Source organism: Hyla sarda, chromosome 4 (genome assembly GCF_029499605.1).
Source record: "Hyla sarda isolate aHylSar1 chromosome 4, aHylSar1.hap1, whole genome shotgun sequence".
NCBI lineage: Eukaryota > Metazoa > Chordata > Amphibia > Anura > Hylidae > Hyla > Hyla sarda.
In genome coordinates this window covers 63,998,187-64,016,335 of record NC_079192.1, presented here as the reverse complement: position 1 = coordinate 64,016,335, position 18,149 = coordinate 63,998,187, and the positions used below count along the sequence as shown (strand labels likewise).

Sequence of the window (18,149 nt, the reverse complement as noted above, 5' to 3'; positions counted from 1 at the left end):
AGCAGCGGGACCCCGGCGATCTGACATCTTATCCCCTATCCTTTGGATAGGGGGATAAGATGTCTGGGGGCGGAGTACCCCTTTAAGTGTCACCTATAAAAGCAATTCATTCTCCTCCAGCTAGAGTTCTTCCTCACACGCCATTATTGGGGATTCCCATGTTGAACCATAATTAACCACCATGTATTCCAGATTTGATATGCCCTATATGGCGGCACACAGAGTGCCAGCTGTAAGGCAATGCTACGTATGCAAGGCTTTTCAGACCGACAGGTGAGGGAACTTTTGCTTCTGTATTTATTTCCAGGTGTAGTGTCCCTTTAAGAAAGCAGTCAGGTGACCTCATCCAGAAATACGCCGCATATGTGTAATTATACGGGTGGGACTCACCGCTTGGGGTTTGGTTCGGAGCCAGAGATTGAAGTTTGCTGAGAATATCTTCTCCCATAAATCAGAATATCCCTGCGGATTCTTCTCTGCTTACCTCTCCAAACTGCGGACCTCCAGATGGTGCAAAACTACAACTCCCAGCATGGCCTAGACAGTCTATTGGCTGTCCGGGCATGCTGGGAGATGTAGTTTTGCAACAGCTGGAGATCATAAGGTAACGTCGCAGGGGCCGGTGCATTGCCGTGGAATGAGATTTGCCATAGAATGAGATGGTCCGCCTCCATCACATCCTATTGGCTCTCTCTTGTCACGTGACATATTTAAACGTCACGCATCGATGCGCACAGCAGTGTCAGTTTGGCTATCACAGGGAGAGGATCTCCTCACCCTGTGATAGCTGAAGCTGTACGGAGCTCTCATGGCCTCTGTGGCCCGACAGAAGTTCACACATGTACGCAGCTCATACGGCTGGCACATATACATTTACTGTTGATCCACAGCGCTATCGGGAGCCCGATGCCCGATGGCGCTGTCATCAGGATCCCCACGCCCGCAGCTCTACACCCCGTCTCCCGCATCTCTACTCCCCGTCCCGTTAACGCTCAGGGAGCGGGGAACAGAAAGTAGAGCATCGGGCGCAGGTAAAGTAGTACTGCGCATGCGCAGCACTACGCGAATAACTTAACCTGCGCCCGATGCTCTACTTTCTGTTCCCCGCTCCCTGAGCGTTAACGGGACGGGGAGTAGAGCTGCGTACATGTGTGAAATTCTGTCGGGCCACAGAGGCCATGAGAGCTCCGTACAGCTTCAGCAATCACAGGGTGAGGAGATCCTCTCCCTGTGATAGCCAAACTGACACTACTGTGCGCATCGATGCGCGACGTTTAAATATGTCACGTGACAAGAGAGAGCCAATAGGATGTGATGGAGGCGGACCATCTCATTCTATGGCAAATCTCATTCCACGGCAATGCACCGGCGCTCTCATTTCCTTCACTTTTAGCAGCCGAAACAGTGACTACGGATAAATCGCACATCGGTGACCGTTTTTTGTCATAATAAAAATTTGCGCAATGATGTGATCAGGGTGGCACGCTCCATCTATGACCGCCCTATAGCATCTTCTAGTAACCTGCGGTGTGTCACGCTCTTACCATCCCAGTTATTCTAATGGAGAGATTATAGATGTTTAGATGTCATTTATAGGTGACTAATCCGCCGAGGCTGGGAATGAATCAGAAAGTCTTATAATGGACTACCCGCGCTTCCCTATCGCTACATGGGAGTCGTATACACCGCTATATATAGTCCTCGTGTACGTGGCCAGATACTGCATCCATACAAGTTGAACTACTGTACCTTCATGTGTCTACAGTTATATATTTCAAATAAAGCACCATTGGGGAGATTTTAGTACTGGGCGGTATGACCAAAAATGCATATTATAGTATTTTTGTAAGTTAATGCGGTTCCATGGTATTAATGGTATTCCAGCTACACCCCCCCCCCCCCCCCCCGGAACAAATTTGCTTCTCTACGCGCATCTCCACCCTGGAAGACACGGTACAGCCTCTACCCTCTTCACTCCGCGAGGTCCGGGAGCAGCTGGATTTGGCCCGTCAGAAGAATGACGACCTCGAGAACCGGCTGCGCCGGAATAACATTAGAGTGATCGGTCTTCCTGAGCGGGCGGAGGGTCAGAACCCGGGGGCCTATGTGGAGTCCTGGATCAAAGAGCTTTTTCCGGATGCCCCATTCTCAGCTGCTTACGCCGTGGAGAGAGCACACCGAGTACCATCTAAGCCTCCGATCCCTGGTGCACCTCCTCGTCCTCTATTGGCGAGGTTTCTCAACTGCAATGATCGGGACTTGATCCTCCGCTCTGCCCGGCGGCTGCCGGAGATCATAGTGCAGAACGCAAAGGTGTCCATTTTCCCGGACTTCTCCTCTGATCTTCAACGCAAGAGGGCCTCGTTTACTTCTATCAAGGCGCGGCTGAGAGAGAGAGGGGTACCATATTCCATGGCATACCCTGCCCGGTTGAGGATCGTGGATGGTGACCGGGCGATTTTCTTTACTTCCCCGCAGGATGCGGATGACTGGCTACGGCGCCAACGTTGAACCGGATCCTGTAGGTGACCCCGGATTACGTGGAGAGATGGAGATGCTGGTACAGGACCTCCTGCCATGACCTTTACCCTCCCTCTCCTTACCTCTACCCCCCTGTATGGCCCCGGTCTCCCGGTCCCCTCTGCGGAGCTCAAGGTACTGTGCTTCCTCTTCCCCCCTCCCCGGGAGCCTAGCCTCCCCAGATCCTCCACTCTTCCCATGCACCTAGTGCCCCCCTGATGATCCCAGGCCTTACCTCTCCCTTCCCTCGCCCCCATCCTGTTGCTTACTTTGGACTGCTGTGTGCCCTGACTCAGGACTGTTCCTCCGGGACTGCATGAGGGCCCTACCCTGACCCTCTGAAAGGATTTACTCTGTCCCTCTTCAGTCTACCTTCCACGTCACCCTGTCCCTTTTTCCCGGGTCGGTCCATTTTTTTTAAATTTCCCCCCCCCCCCCCCTTTTTTTTTAATTATTTTTATTTTTGAGTCACGGACTTGGAGGACGTCGGCCACTGGACTACTAGTACGCGATCTTTATATGGTCTCCTTCCCCCCTCCCTGATGTGCCATTTCCCCCCCCCCCTTCCCATTCTCCCTTCCTAACCAACAAAAACCCCCCCCCATTTTAGTGCCTTAGGCCTTTTGTTCCTCGACTACCTGGACTGTCCCTTGCTGTGTGACTCCTGTATGCTGGGGTTATTATTTATTTTATTTTTTTTTCCTTTTTTTTTTTTTTTTTTTTTTTTCTTCCCCTATTTTTTTTTTTTTTTTTTTTTTTTTTTATTATTTTTTCCATTTGTGGGGGGGTCGGGGTGGCGGGTGGACAATCTCCTGAGGAGGGGATGGGATTTACTGTTGATCATATGAGTTTCTCATGTTCTATTTCCACTCTCTCTCTCCTGCTTCCCCTATCCTTCTCTCCTACGTGGGACCCTCCCTCCACCCCCTGTTCTTCCCCCTCCCGTCCACCCTCTCTCTCCTTCCTCTCTCCTTCCTCTCTCCTTCCTCTCTCCATCCTCTTCTCTCCCTCCTTTTCTCCTTTCCCCCCCCCCTCGTTTTTTTTTTTCTTCTCTTCTCTTTCTTCCTGTATTCTCCTCCACTTCTTCTCTCGGGTCCCAGTTGGACTAATACTCTCCTACTGATTGATGTACATACTCAGGGTTCTCCACTGTTAGTATGTAAGAGCAGGTTCTCCCCACTAGATGGAGCTATTGCTCCACTGATGCTTATGCAACACTGGTACAAATATGTTTACTGTTTGATTTATTTACTGTTCCCCTACTTAGTTTGGGGTTTCATTTTGCCTCCAAGATACCTACCCGCGAGGTCACCTATTAGTAGGGTTTTGGGTCTAACCACTTCAGTACCACGGTCTATATATGGTCCCGCGCATCCCTGTCAGTATTTCTCACCCCGGCTGGGGCATGTATGTCTTCTCTGTCTTTACCTCTCCCCCTGCTGTTTTATGTGTTGTCTCTTCTTATGGCTGATATTAAGATAATGTCATGGAATGTTAGAGGAGCACGCACCCCGCGCAAGCGCACTATGATATTCTCCCATATTAGGAAGTATCAGCCTCATATTGTGGCACTGCAGGAGACACATCTTACTCCAGATAGAGCTGGGCAGCTTTCTAAACCCTGGGTCCAATGGTCCTTGCACTCCTATCACACGTCCTTCTCAAGGGGGGTTTCCCTACTGGTTAGTCGGAGAGTGAGGTGGGACCCGGTTACAGTACGTAAGGATTCACAGGGTCGTTTTATCTTCGTATACGCATTCTTGAATAATGTGCCTTTTGTCTTCTTATTCATATACAACCCTCCCCCCGCCTCTATGGATATACTCCATAAGGCGGTTACATTCGCAGCTAGTTATCCCTCTGCCCGTGTCCTCTGTATGGGGGACTTCAACATGGTACCGAATCCGTCCCTGGATCGTCATAGCCCCAGGGGGATCCCGGCGGGAGTCGGGGGTGGCCCTTTATCGCTGTTTTTGGAGGAGGTTGGATGGGTGGACATTTTTAGGGCCAGGTACCCTCAGGCTAGGCAATACTCTTGTCACACTCTGGGCAGAAATGCGCTGTCCAGGATTGACCTTGCATGTGGCAACTCGCTCCTTCTTCCCCAAGTTTCAGCGGTTTCCTATGAACCGCGGGCTATATCAGACCATTCCCCCCTAATGCTTGATGTCTCCATGATAGATCCTGGTTCACCACGGAGGTGGAAAATCCACCCTTTCTGGCTGGAACAGATAGGCCCCTGCGACCGTATTCCAGACCAGCTTCGAGTCTTTCTTGAGGCTAATTCCCCTGGGAGTTCCCCCACCCTGGTATGGGAGACACTGAAAGCGTATTTGAGGGGGTGTTTGCGCTCCACTATCTCCTTTCTCAAAAAGTCAGCGTCTAGGCGGGAGGAGGAGCTGGCTGGACGATGTGCGGAGTTGGAGGCCCGATATGTTGCGGACTCATCCGAGGCTAATAAGGTTGAATGGCTGTGTGCGGGGCGGCAATATATGCTGCACCTCTCAGAGAAGGCCAATAGAAAGCTGTTTTTCACAAAACAATTCTACTTTGAACATGGCAATCAATCTAGTAAGCTGTTAGCACATATAGTCAGGCAGAACTCTTCTGCCCCTGCGATTCTTAAGATAGTGGCCTCGGATGGGTCCGAACTGTCGGGGGTTGCGGACATTGCGCGTTGCTTTGCCACATACTACTCTAATCTTTATTCTTCACAGGTGCAATATGGTGCTGAGGAGTTGGACACCTACCTGGACGGTATTGACTTTCCGGTACTATCGGATAGTGATCGGATGATGTTGGAGGCCCCCCTCTCCTTACTGGAGATTCAGGATGCCATGGTGGACATGACTAAGGGTAAATCTCCGGGCCCTGATGGCCTTCCACTGGAGATTTACTTGCGGTATTCCGACATGCTCCTTCCTTCCCTGCTTGCAATGTTTGAACGGGCATTTGAGGATGGTATTCTACCAGCCTCCATGTATGAGGCAACCATAGTTGTTCTCCTAAAACCTGATAAAAATCCTGTGGAGTGCGGTTCTTACAGACCCATTTCGCTGCTGAATCTGGATTATAAGGTGCTTACGAAAGTTTTAGCTAACCAATTGAACAAGGTAATCCTATCCATAATTCACCCAGATCAATCCGGCTTTATGCCTGGCAAATCCACATCCGATAACATCCGTAGGGTACAGGCGGCTGTCCAGGTGGGTAACGCTATGGGGGGAGATTAGGCTTTGGCGTCGCTGGACGCCGCCAAGGCCTTTGATTCCGTGGAATGGGGTTATTTGCAGGCTACCCTTGTTAAATTTGGTTTTGGTCCTAATTTTAGAAAATGGGTGTCCCTCCTGTACAGATGCCCGCAGGCCCAGATCCTGGTGAATGGTGTGTGTTCCTCCCCATTTGCTCTCGGCCGGGGCACACGTCAGGGGTGTCCCTTGTCCCCGCTTCTGTTTGCGGTGGCAGTGGAGCCCCTCGCCCTCCGCATTCGGCAGGATCCTGGCTTCCGAGGTATGTCTACGGGGGGCCGGGAGGAGCGCATAGGCCTATATGCCGATGATATGGTGTTATTCCTCTCTGACCCTACAGTGATGCTACCTTATGTCATGACACTCATGGACCGATTTGGGTATTTCTCTGGTCTACTCATCAACTGGACTAAGTCTGCAGTGATGCCGCTTCTGTCTAGGGATTGGCCCCCGGTAGTGAATGGCCTCCCGGTGGTTTCCTCATTTAAGTATTTGGGGGTGCACATTCACAGAGATCCTTTGCTTGACCTGTCCGCCAATATACTCACTCTACTTCCTTATGTTAAAGCGAAGTTCCGGGTGTGGACCACGCTCCCATTGTCGGTCGCTGGCCGTATCAATCTTATTAAACTCATTGTCTTACCTAAGTGCCTTTATGCGCTGGAGCATGCCTCAGTGCCTGTACCTAGACACTTCTTTGATTCTCTTCACTCCCTTCTTTCACCATTTATTTGGGGCCCCAATAGACCTAAAATTCGGCTAACCACGTTACAACGCCCCAAGCTGGCGGCGGGAATGTCACTCCCTGATTTTTATTTATATTATTTGGCCGGTCAACTTCGGTATATCAGGCACTGGATCTCTGGGGATGTGGTGCCGGACTCCGAACAATCCCTAGCTAGGTCTGTCCCGACAATGTCCCTTAGGATGCTGCTAGATAGTCCTGTTCTGGGTGGTAGAGCTTATCTCCAACTTCATAAGCTGGCTATAAAAGGTGTGGCGGGCTGTTAAGGGGATATATGGATATACTGACATCGCTGAGGATACCCCTCTATGGCATAATCCTCAACTTCCTCAAGTGAGCGATGCTCTGGACCCAGTCTTCTGGCAGAACGCGGGGGTGCTCACCTTGGGGCATGTATATCGTGACAATGTGCTCTGTTCATTTGATCAGTTGCAATCCAGTCATGCTCTTCCCAGAAATAGTTTTTTTTAAATACCTCCAGCTCCGACACGCCCTGAATGCCCAGTTCCCCATTGGGAGCCCATTGATATCAGCGTTTCCCCTCATCGGGGTTTTGAAGTCACAGGGTCCCAGGGGGCTGGTGTCCATCCTGTACACGCACCTTATTCAGGCCAAGAACTCCCGCAATCCAGTATCGGCGGTCCGGCATTGGGAATCCCATATCCCTAATTTGACTAAGGATGTATTGGAGGACATTTTTTCCTCCCACATGTTAGTGTCCCCGGCGGCGAATAATAAATTGATCCAATTGAACATTATACACTATAGTTATATTACTCCTTTAAGGCTCAATAGAATGGGTCGTTCAGACTCCGATGCCTGTCATCGTTGTAGCGCTGCCAGGGCAGACTTTTGGCATTTGATTTGGGCTTGCCCATATATCGCAGCTTTCTGGCGTGCAGTGCTCACTTTTTTAGCTACTCTGGCTCAACCTTCCCTATCTCTTGATCCTTTGATCTGCCTTTTTGGTATCTTAGATGAGGAGATATGGACACATCACGTACGTACGTTTTTGCGGGAAACTCTGTTCTTGGCCAGGAAGGCTATTGCTCTTAAATGGATGGACCCCGGCTCTCCTACCCTGACTCAATGGAAGGCTTTGGTGAATGCTACACTGCCTTTCTCACACATAGTGTACAAAAATAGGAAGTGCCCGGGTAAATTTTATTCTGTGTGGGGTGGTTGGTGTTCCTCTCCCTTGACTCAATGCTCGTATTCCGTGACCCCCTCTGGGACAGTGTAAGACACATTGATATTATGCTTGTTATCTGTGGTCTCTACTAACCTTCGTTTCTCTTTCTGTGTACATTTGTCGATTCTTTTTCTACCTCTTTGGATGCGTGGGTGCCTTTCGGGATTATTTATCATGGGTTATTTGATGGTACCACTAACTAGTGATAGTATTGGTGCTCCTCGCGGGATGGTATACGATTGCTAACTTTGGCGAATGTTCGCCTTCTTGTTCTATTTTGTTTTCAGTTTCCCTACCTCAGTTGGGTAGTGTTTTATGACTTTGACGTTTACCATGTGATGTAACCTGGAGTATTCTGTCGCTTACATTCTGTAAATTGATGTATGGTCTCATGACCCTTTTCTATGTACTGTGGATATGCTTCATGTTCACTTTAATGGGCCTGTGGTCTACAGTTATTTACTTTTCAATAAAACGAATTTAAAAAAAAAAATTTGCTTCTCTAATTCCCCCCCCCCCCCCCCCCCCTCATTCATTTAAAGGTCGTAGCACTTTAAATGGACGAGTTGCGGGCCGTGGTGCTTTAAATGAACGAGTTGCGGCGAGTTGCCGCTGGCGCTTTAAGGAGGGGGGGGAGGAGCCCGACCGGTATAGCAGTATAGGAAAAAAGGATTATGCATGTGGAAATCCAACATATTAGATTTTTCTCTCCTCCGGCATCATCTGTCGGGGATTCACAAGACCCCCCCCCCCCCACATATACATTATCAGTATTAATATTATTACTATACGGGCATGCTGGGGGTTGTAGTTTTGCAACAGCTGGAGGCACACTGTTTAGGAAACACTGCTTTAGGGTCTATGCGCATATTTGAAGCTGCAGATTTGAAGCTGTGTTCAGTCATTAGTTTACATTGAAAACTACAGCATAAAATCTGCAGCTTCAAATCCTGCACATCAAATATGCATAGGATATTGTACATGTAAATGGGCCCTAAATATGCGCATTTGAGACCCCCCACATACACCTCCATACACATTACAGTATCAGTGTTTCCTAATCAGTGTGCCTCCAGCTGTTGCAAAACTACAACTGGGAGTTGTAGTCTTGCAACAGTTGGAGGCACACTGGTAGGGACTGACATTGCGGAATTCATTTCCTTGGCAGCCACTCGAGACGACCACAACTGATCCCACCACAATTCGCCTGAACACAAAATCAGGCTAGGGACACACAGAGACTCCTGTCATGTGACCGCAAATCTTGCGCCACCAAAATATTTGTTCAACGTGGCATCACAAAACTTGCAGGTTGCAGTCGCGTGTAAATTGCAATGACACCTCTGTCCATTTTAGGAACTGTATATGCAGCATTATCTTTTGCTATGGGGATTTTCTCCTGCTCTGGACAGTTCCTAAAATGGACAGAGGTGTCAGCAGAGAGCACTGTGCTCGTGACAGAAAATAAATCCAAAAAGAAAAGAACTTCCTCTGTAGTTTACAGCCGCTAATAAGTACTGGACGGATTAAGATTTTTTAATAGAAGTAATTTACAAGGTCTGTTTAACTTTCTGGCGCCAGTTGATTTAAAAAAAAAAAATTAAAAAAAAAAAAAAATGTTTTCCACGCAGTCGGACCTTTAACTTATGACTTCCAATGGGTGACTCTGGTCCACGAGTCGTATGAGGGTCACTCTTCCTCAACCTGTGCCTCTCACCGCCTATTGCAAAACTACAACTTCCATCATGCTCTGAGAGCCACAGAATATCTGAGCATGATGGGAGTTGCAGTTTTGGAACAGCCAGAGAGCCAAAATTTGGGGGGGTGGAGGGACTTGGTTCGGATCTATTTGTCGGTCACTTCCTCCTTCCAGAGGTGTGACTCCTTGTTTTTTCTTCCCGATGGGAGAAGCAATGGGCTCCCGGCTTCCAAGGCCACTATCTCCCGCTGAATACGTTCCGCCATTTCGGAGGCATATCGTTGCAAGGGTCAGGTGCCCCCCTTTAGAGTGATGGCTCACTCCACCCGTGCAGTGAGGGGTTCCTGGGTGATCATCCACAGGGCTTCGGCTCTGCAGGTTTGCAAGGTGGTGACTTGCTGACATATATTTAGCATTACATGCACTGACATCTATGGGCTTAGACCACTACTCTACAACCTGTAGCTCCAAAGCTGTTGTTGTCGGCACATGATAGGAGATGTAGTTGTTGATCCCTAACTTAGACAAGTGCTCTACAACCTGCATCTCTCCAGCTGTCGGTGCATGATGGGTGTTGGAGTTGGGAATCCCTGACTTAAACCAGCATTCGACAACCTGCAGCTCTCCAGCTGTTGCTGTCAGTGCATCATGGGAGTTGTAGTTGGGGGGGGGGGGGGGGATTCCTGACTTAGAACAGTGCTCTATAACCTGCATCTCTCCAGCTGTCAGAGAATGATGGGAGTTGTAGTTGGGGGATTCCTGACTTAGAACAGTGCTCTTCAACTTGTAGCTTTAAAGCTGTTGCTGCCAGCGCATGATGGGAGTTGTAGTTGGGGGATCCCTGACTTAGACCACTGCTCTACATCCTGCATCTCTCCAGCTGTCAGCGAATGATGGGAGCTGTAGTTATACTATGAGCACCAGGGGGGCAGCTGCGGCCAGCTATACAATGACATCCATGTAGCATTAAATGCAATGACATCTATGGGCTTAGACTAGTACTCTACAACTGTTGCTGTTGGCGCATGATAGGAGTTGTAGTTGTTGATCCCTAACTTAGACAAGTGTGCTACAACCTGCATATTTACAGCTGTCGGTGCATGATGGGTGTTGGAGTTGAGGGATCCCTGACTTAGATCATTGCTCTACAACCTGCATCTCTCCAGCTGTCAGTGAATGATGGGAGGTGTAGTTGAGAGGGATCATTGACTTAGACCAGCATTCGACAACCAGCAGCTCCCCAGTTGTTGCTATCAGTGCATGATGGGAGTTGTAGTTGAGGGATCCCTGACTTAGATCATTGCTCTACAACCTGCATCTCTCCAGCTGTCAGTGAATGATGGGAGGTGTAGTTGAGAGGGATCATTGACTTAGACCAATGCTGTCCAATTTGTAGCTCTTTTCGGCGGTTACTGTTGGCGCATGATGGGAGGTGTAGTTGGGGGATCACTGGGACCAGTGTTCTACAACCTGAAGCTCTCCAGCTGTCAGCAAATGATGGGAGTTGTAGTTGAGGAATCATTGACTTAGACCAATGCTGTCCAATTTGTAGCTCTTTTCGGCAGTTACTGTTGGCGCATGATGGGAGGTGTAGTTGGGGGATCACTGGGACCAGTGTTCTACAACCTGAAGCTCTCCAGCTGTCAGCAAATGATGGGAGTTGTAGTTGAGGGATCATTGACTTAGACCAATGCTGTCCAATTTGTAGCTCTTTTCGGTGGTTACTGTTGGCGCATGATGGGAGCTGTAGTTGGGGGATCACTGGGACCAGTGTTTTACAACCTGCAGCTCTCCAGCTGTTGCAAAACTACAACTCCCAGCATGTCCGGACAGCCTTCGGCTGTCCGGGCATGCTGGGAGTTGTAGTTTTGCAACAGCCTTCGGCTGTCCGGGCATGCTGGGAGTTGTAGTTTTGCAACAGCTGGAGGCACACAGGTTGGGAAACACTGTGCTAAATGCACCCATTCATTTCTATGGCTGCCACTACATGGCTATCACTACATCTCAGCAGTCGGGTGTATTGTTGCATGTAACCCTGTCAGGACATGCTGGGCTGTGTAGTTCACCAAGCGGCTGACTCCCCGTTCAGACACTGCGGTACCGGGGCCGCACACTCACCAGTTAGTCTTGGTCTTGCCGTCCACCACGTCCTTGTAGGCGTCTTGCAGGGCGGCTCCGTTCTTGCTGAGGTTCACAGACATGATGTCGGGGCTGTCACGGCTGCTCTAGCACTTCCTCCACCCTGCTCCGTGCTCTGCGCTCCTCTCCTCCGCTTCCTCCTTGTGCACGGAGCTCCTCCTCCCCGGGCAGCGCCATCTGCCGGCAGCAGCGCGCACCCGCCCCCATGAGTCACCTTGTAGAAACGCGCTTTGTGTTGTTTCCTTTCCTGTCTCTTCTATTGTTTCTGTATTTCCTACTTGTAGCTCAGCACTTTGTGTATTATTTAAAGGGGCCATAACCTCACAGGCAATGTGTCATTAGAAAATCATCAAGCTTTTATGTTAAACATATTTATTTCGAAATTTTTGGTGATTTATTTTTAATTTTTTTCCATTTTACTCTCAATATTATAAAATACTGAAAGGGAATCTGTCCGCAGGTGAGGACATCCTTAGGCTATGTTCACACAAGAGAATTTAATTGCGGAATTCCAATGGTACGGCGTCCATTTTAGGACATCGTCAGTTGTCAACCGTAACTCCGTCCCGCGTCAGGCGAAACAGCATCCCGCCTCCTCGGATCAATCGCTGTCGGTCGTCAGCCGTAACTCCGTCCCGCGTCAGGCGAAACAGCATCCCGCCTCCTCCCTCGGATCAATCGATGTCGGTCGTCAGCCGCAACTCCGTCCTTCATCAGGCGCAACAGCATCCCGCCTCCTCCCTCGGATCAATCGCTGTCGGTCGTCAGCCGCAACTCCGTCCCCCATCAGGCGCAACAGCATCCCGCCTCCTCCCTCGGATCAATCGCTGTCGGTTGTCAGCCGCAACTCCGTCCTCCATCAGGCGCAACAGCATCCCGCCTCCTCCCTCGGATCAATCGCTGTCAGCCGCAACTCCGTCCCCCATCAGGCGCAACAGCATCCCGCCTCCTCCCTCAAACCAATCGCCGTCAGCCGCAACTCCATCCCCCATCAGGCGCAACAGCATCCCGCCTCCTCCCTCGGACCAATCGTCGTCAGTCGTCAGCCGCAACTCCGTCCCCTGTCAGGCGAAACAGCATCCCGCCTCCTCCCTCGGACCAATCCTCCGTCAGTCGGCAGCCACAACTCCTTCCTCCCTCATCCGAAACTCCCTCGTCCAAAACGCTGCCATCCCTCAGACGATTCTCCCTCAGACGCAACTTCCTGCCGTATAGCAGAGCCGAAACTATGAAACTTGCACGTGTACTACAGCAACTACGTTTTCTACAGAGTCTGTATATCAGAGCCGACACTGAATAGCCTGTACAGCAAAACTTGTATAGCAGAGAGCCGACACTGACTCAGCTCTACTACACGGCAGGAAGGTTTTTCATCTGAGGGATGACAGAGTTTTGGATGAGGGAGGAGGAAGTTGCAGCTGACGCCTGATGGGGATTGGTCCGAGGGAGGAGGCGGGACGCTGTTTCGCCTGATGGAGTTACCGCTGACAATGTCCTAAAATGGACACCGTACAATGGGATTCTGCTGCGCTGTTCACATAATAGAATTTCCGCACCAGATATTTCCGTTTAAATACGGTGATCACAGAAAGAATGAACATGTCCATTCTTTCTGCGGACTCTGCACGGAATGCATTGCCGTCTATGAGAGGCGCATTCCCGAGAGGTTCTAGCTCCGATATTTTAATGTAATTTAATGTCAATATCACATTCTAGCGTGTGAACATAGCCTTAGGGCTTATTCACACAACTGTTAGGCAGCGTCCCAGTCAGGGTCCGTTCGGCGCCAAAGAAGCCAGTGACTTGAATGGGGTCAGTCAAATGTCCAGTAGTATAAGGCCATGTTCACAATGGCAGAATGGAGCAGAATCCGGCAGGAAAAATTCCGGTCATAAATTCTGCTTCAGCATAGTCCCATTGACTTGAATGGGGTACATCTTATGTCCGGTATTATAAGGCCATATTTACATGGCGGAATTTCCAAGTGGAATCTGGCAGAAAAACTCCACTTATAAATCCTGTTGTTTTTCCCGGGATTCTGCTGAACTGTACACACGGTGGAATTTCCACAGCAGTAACATCTGGTGCGAAAATCCTGTATCTGGCCTCCGCAGAAAGAATTGACATGTTAATGTATTGTCGTCTATGGAGACGGCGCATTTCCAAGTGGTCTTAGTATGGTCAGTGCTCGCTGTTTGTGCAATGTCCGGCAAAAATTTTCCGGACTGGCATTCTGCAAAAATTCAGTCATGTGAGCTGAGCAGTGATTAAAAAAAAAAAATAATAATAATACATGCGGGATCTCTTTTTCTCAACTCAACTCCAAGCCTTACCTGATAGGGTCATGTTCACACGGCGGAACTTCCACTCAAAAATTCCGCCAGAAATTCTGACGAAATTTACTGCCCATTCATTTCAATGGGATTCCGCTGTCCTATTCACACTGCGGAATTTCCGCGGCACACCTGTCTTTAAATTTTGCGTATTTACAGACGGAATCCCATTGAACTTAATGGGGCTTCGAATTTTTGGCGGAATTCTGTGTTTTGAGCATGCAGTAATTCCGAAGAAATTCTGTCCAAATTCCACCGGAATACCGCCATTCCGCAAAAATTCAGCTGCAAGCTTTGCAGAAGGGAATGCGTGAGAAATTGCTGAAATTCCTCTGTGTGAACATACCCTAAGGCTATGTTCATAAGGGAGAATGTCGGCATGGAAAATTTCTGTGCAGACATCCCACCTACAGCGCAGGACCGCTCGGGAATGCATTTCCGTGAGGACTCTGCAGAAAGACATGTCTATTTTCTTTCTGCGGACTCCGGAATCATGATTTCAGCAGCAAAAACATCTGATGCGGAAATTCCACACAGAAATTGTACAGTGCAGCAGAATCCCATTGATACGGAATCTCCGTACAGAATTTTAATGCAGAATTCCGCATGGAAATTCCATCATTTGCTCATACCCAGTAAAGTAGCAGAGTAGCCATTTAAAGGGGTACTCCACTGCTCAGCATTTGGAGCAAACTGTTCCAAACGCTGGAGCCGGCAGCTTATGAAGTATTAGCCACACCCCCTCAATGCAAGTCTATGGGAGGGGGCGTGACTGCTGTCACGCCCCCTCCCATAGACTTGCATTGAGGGGGCGGGGTGTGACATCATGAGCTCCCGGCACCGGCTCCAGCGTTCGGAACAGTTTGTTCCAAATGCTGAGCAGCGGAGTACCCCTTTAAGGTAACCATTCACCTTCAACAGTTGTTGGCAGAATGACAGCTACTCCTCCTAATTCCACAGTACACGTGCATGATTAATTCAGCTGAGCATGTGTTTTTAATGGAAGGAAAGAAAAGTAAGCTGCAGAAAGACTCCTTTCAGTTCCAGGGAGAACAAAAGAATCAGGCATTGAAATTGAAAGGGTTACTATCATTAAAAAAAACAACAACTATTGACATATTGCCCAGACTCCCTCCTGAGACCCAATGGAATCATTATTTATCTAGTGGCCTGGTCGGCCACCACATCCAACATTTTGAAGTATAGCCTTATATATCGAAAAGGTCAGATTTGATTGACAGCCCGGGAGTGAGGCGTGCAGCGGGTCTCAGTAGTGATCAGAATTACTGACACGTCTGAGCAACGTCAAAAGTTTTTTCAAATTATAGTAACCCTTTAAAGGAAATCTGTCAGTGTCACCTGCACTAACCTGTCGTTACAGACAGGTAGTGCAGGTGACACTGAGGACAGCAGTACTTACCTTGTCCCGTTCCGTGCAGTCCTTCTTTGGTAATCTTCTCCGGTATGTTCCGGGCCTGGCTTTGAGCATGGGCGGAGCTTAGTGACGTCACCGCTGCTGTTCTCTTACAGCAGTACCCAGGAGAGAACAGCAGCGGTGACGTCACTAAGCTCCGCCCATGCTTCAAGTCGGGTCTTGAGCTGAAGATTCCGGAGAAGATTCCCGAAGAACGACTGCACAGAACGGGACAAGGTAAGTACCGTTGTCATCAGTGTCACCTGCAATACCTGTTTGTACTGACAGGTTAGTGCAGGTGACACTGACAGATTTCCTTTAACCCCTTAAGGACCAGGGGTTTTTCCGTTTTTGCATTTTCGTTTTTTGCTCCTTGCCTTTAAAAAATCATAACTCTTTCAATTTTGCACCTAAAAATCCATATGATGGCTTATTTTTTGCGCCACCAATTATACTTTGTAATGACGTCAGTCATTTTGCCCAAAAATCTACGGTGAAACGGAAAAAAAATCATTGTGCGACAAAATTGAAAAAAAAACCGCTGTTTTGTGACTTTTGGGGGCTTCCGTTTCTACGTAGTAAATTTTTCGGTAAAAATGACACCTTATCTTTATTCTGTAGGTCCATACGATTAAAATGATACCATACTTATATAGGTTTGATTTTGTCGGACTTCTGGAAAAAATCATAACTACATGCAGGAAAATTAATATGTTTAAAATTGTCATCTTCTGACCCCTATAACTTTTTAATTTTTCCGTGTATGGGGCGGTATGAGGGCTCATTTTTTGCGCCGTGATCTGAAGTTTTTAACGGTACCATTTTTGCATTGATAGGACTTATCATTTTTAAATGATATAAAAAGTGACCAAAAATGCACTATTTTGGACTTTGGAATTTTTTTCCGCGCACGCCATTGACCGAGCAGTTTAATTAATGATATATTTTTATAATTCGGACATTTCCGCACGCGGTGATACCATATATGTTTATTTTTATTTACACTGTGTTTTTTTTTTTATTGGAAAAGGGGGGTGATTCAAACTTTTAATAGGGGAGGAGTTAAATGATCTTTATTCACTTTTTTTTGCAGTGTTATAGCTCCCATAGGGACCTATAACACTGCACACACTGATCTTTATCATTGATCACTGGTTTCTCATAGGAAACCAGTGATCAACGATTCTGCCGCATGACTGCTCATGCCTGGATCTCAGGCACTGAGCAGTCATTCGGCGATCGGACAGCGAGGAGGCAGGAAGGGGCCCCGACTGAGCTAGCCGGCAACTTTCACTTTCACTTTTAGCCGTGCGGCTCAGCTCTGAGCGCGCGGCTAAAGGGTTAATAGCGCGCGTCGCCGCGATCGGCGCTGCGCGCTATTAGAGGCGGGTCCCGGCTTCACTATGACGCCGGGCCCGCCGTGATATGACGTGGGGTTACTGTGTAACCCCGCGTTATATCGGGAGAGCAGGACCAAGGACGTACCGATACGTCCTTGGTCCTTAAGGGGTTAAAGGGTTACTGTCGGTACAGACAGGTAGTGCAGGTGACACTGATGACAGATTTCCTTTAACATGCTCAATCCAGGTCTCCACCAACATCATCTGTTTGGGGTCAAGGCAGGAGATGCAATGTCAATCTGGCCCACTGGAGGACCAGAGGATCCTCTACCGGGCCAATTCAGGGAATCAAGGAATATTTCCCCAAAGTGTGCAAAACTTTCAACTAAGTCTATGTTGCCAGGTCACATCGACTCACTATCCCATCACCTCTTCTAGTAGGCTGCCGGAAACTTTAGGCCTGCAACCTACAAGAGGTCAGAACAGTGTCCCCCCACAAGAAGCATGTCACTGCACATTAATTTTGTTAGGGGGGGGGGGGGGGGAAGGAGTGGGAGCTGAAGGGTGGGTCCTAACAATGAACTCTTCTGGTGGACCCGAGGTGTTTTAGTTTGACACTATGTACGGGGGTGCTGTTTTTGCCATTCCAATCAACTCTGAATCCAGGCTGGAGGGGGCCAAGGTGGTACCTGCAACTATCAGACAATTATGGCATACAATGCGTTTTTTGGTGAAATTTTATTTTTGTTTCCAAAAAAGATTGTTTTAATACACACATTTTTGGTTGCTTTATATCTGTGGCACTTTACAACTTTTACAAAACACACACATATATGTCGATAACATAAAAAGCACATAAAAAAAACACAACAAAAAACACTTTTGCACATGCTTTTTATTCAAGCAAAAAAAAAAATACTAATAAACGGTTTATGGGAGAAAAATGTCACATCTACAGCATGCTGCATTTAAAGGGTACCTCTCATCAAATATATATATATTAGATTAATGAATGTTGAATAACTTTCCAATAGCATGTTAATGAAAAATATCCTTCTTTCTATTGTATTTTTCCCGATCAGTCCTGTCAGCAAGCATTTCTGACTCATGCTGGAGTCCTAAACACTCAGAGCTGCCAGCCTGCTTTGTTCACAGCCAAACAGGCTGTGAACAAAGCAGGCTGGCAGCTCTGAGTGTTCTCCTTTGTGAACAAAGCAGACTGGCAGCTCGTAGTGTTTAGGACTCCAGCATGAGTCTGAAATGCTTGCTGCCAGGACTGGTAGGGAGACCCCTAGTTGTCATTTCTTCAAAGTGGAAAATTAAATAGAAGGAAGCATATTTTTTAATAACATGCAATTGTAAAGTTATTCTGCATACATTAATCTATAATATATCAAAAGTTTTTTTGATGAGCGGTACCCTTTAAATAAAAAAAATTAAAAAAATACAAATGTCCCCCCCAAAAAAATTCACAAGAAGTGAAGAAAAATTAGATAATGAAAAAAGTATTGTATGGTAT

At 48.1% G+C, this 18,149-nt stretch overlaps 1 protein-coding gene across 3 annotated transcripts in view; it reads right to left on the bottom strand.

The window, feature by feature from the left end:
* The window catches only part of DBNL (drebrin like), an 80,061-nt gene that overhangs the window by 40,216 nt on the left and 21,696 nt on the right, over positions 1 to 18,149 (bottom strand). For 2 of the 3 annotated variants that reach the window (XM_056571207.1, XM_056571209.1), the window contains exon 1: positions 11,523 to 11,681. The exons of the other annotated variant lie outside the window; for it this stretch is intronic. In XM_056571207.1, coding sequence (XP_056427182.1) covers positions 11,523 to 11,605 — 83 coding nt within the window. In that variant the 5' untranslated portion in view covers positions 11,606 to 11,681. Of the gene's footprint in view, positions 1 to 11,522; positions 11,682 to 18,149 lie in introns of those variants that run through there. 3 annotated transcript variants of the gene reach the window in all.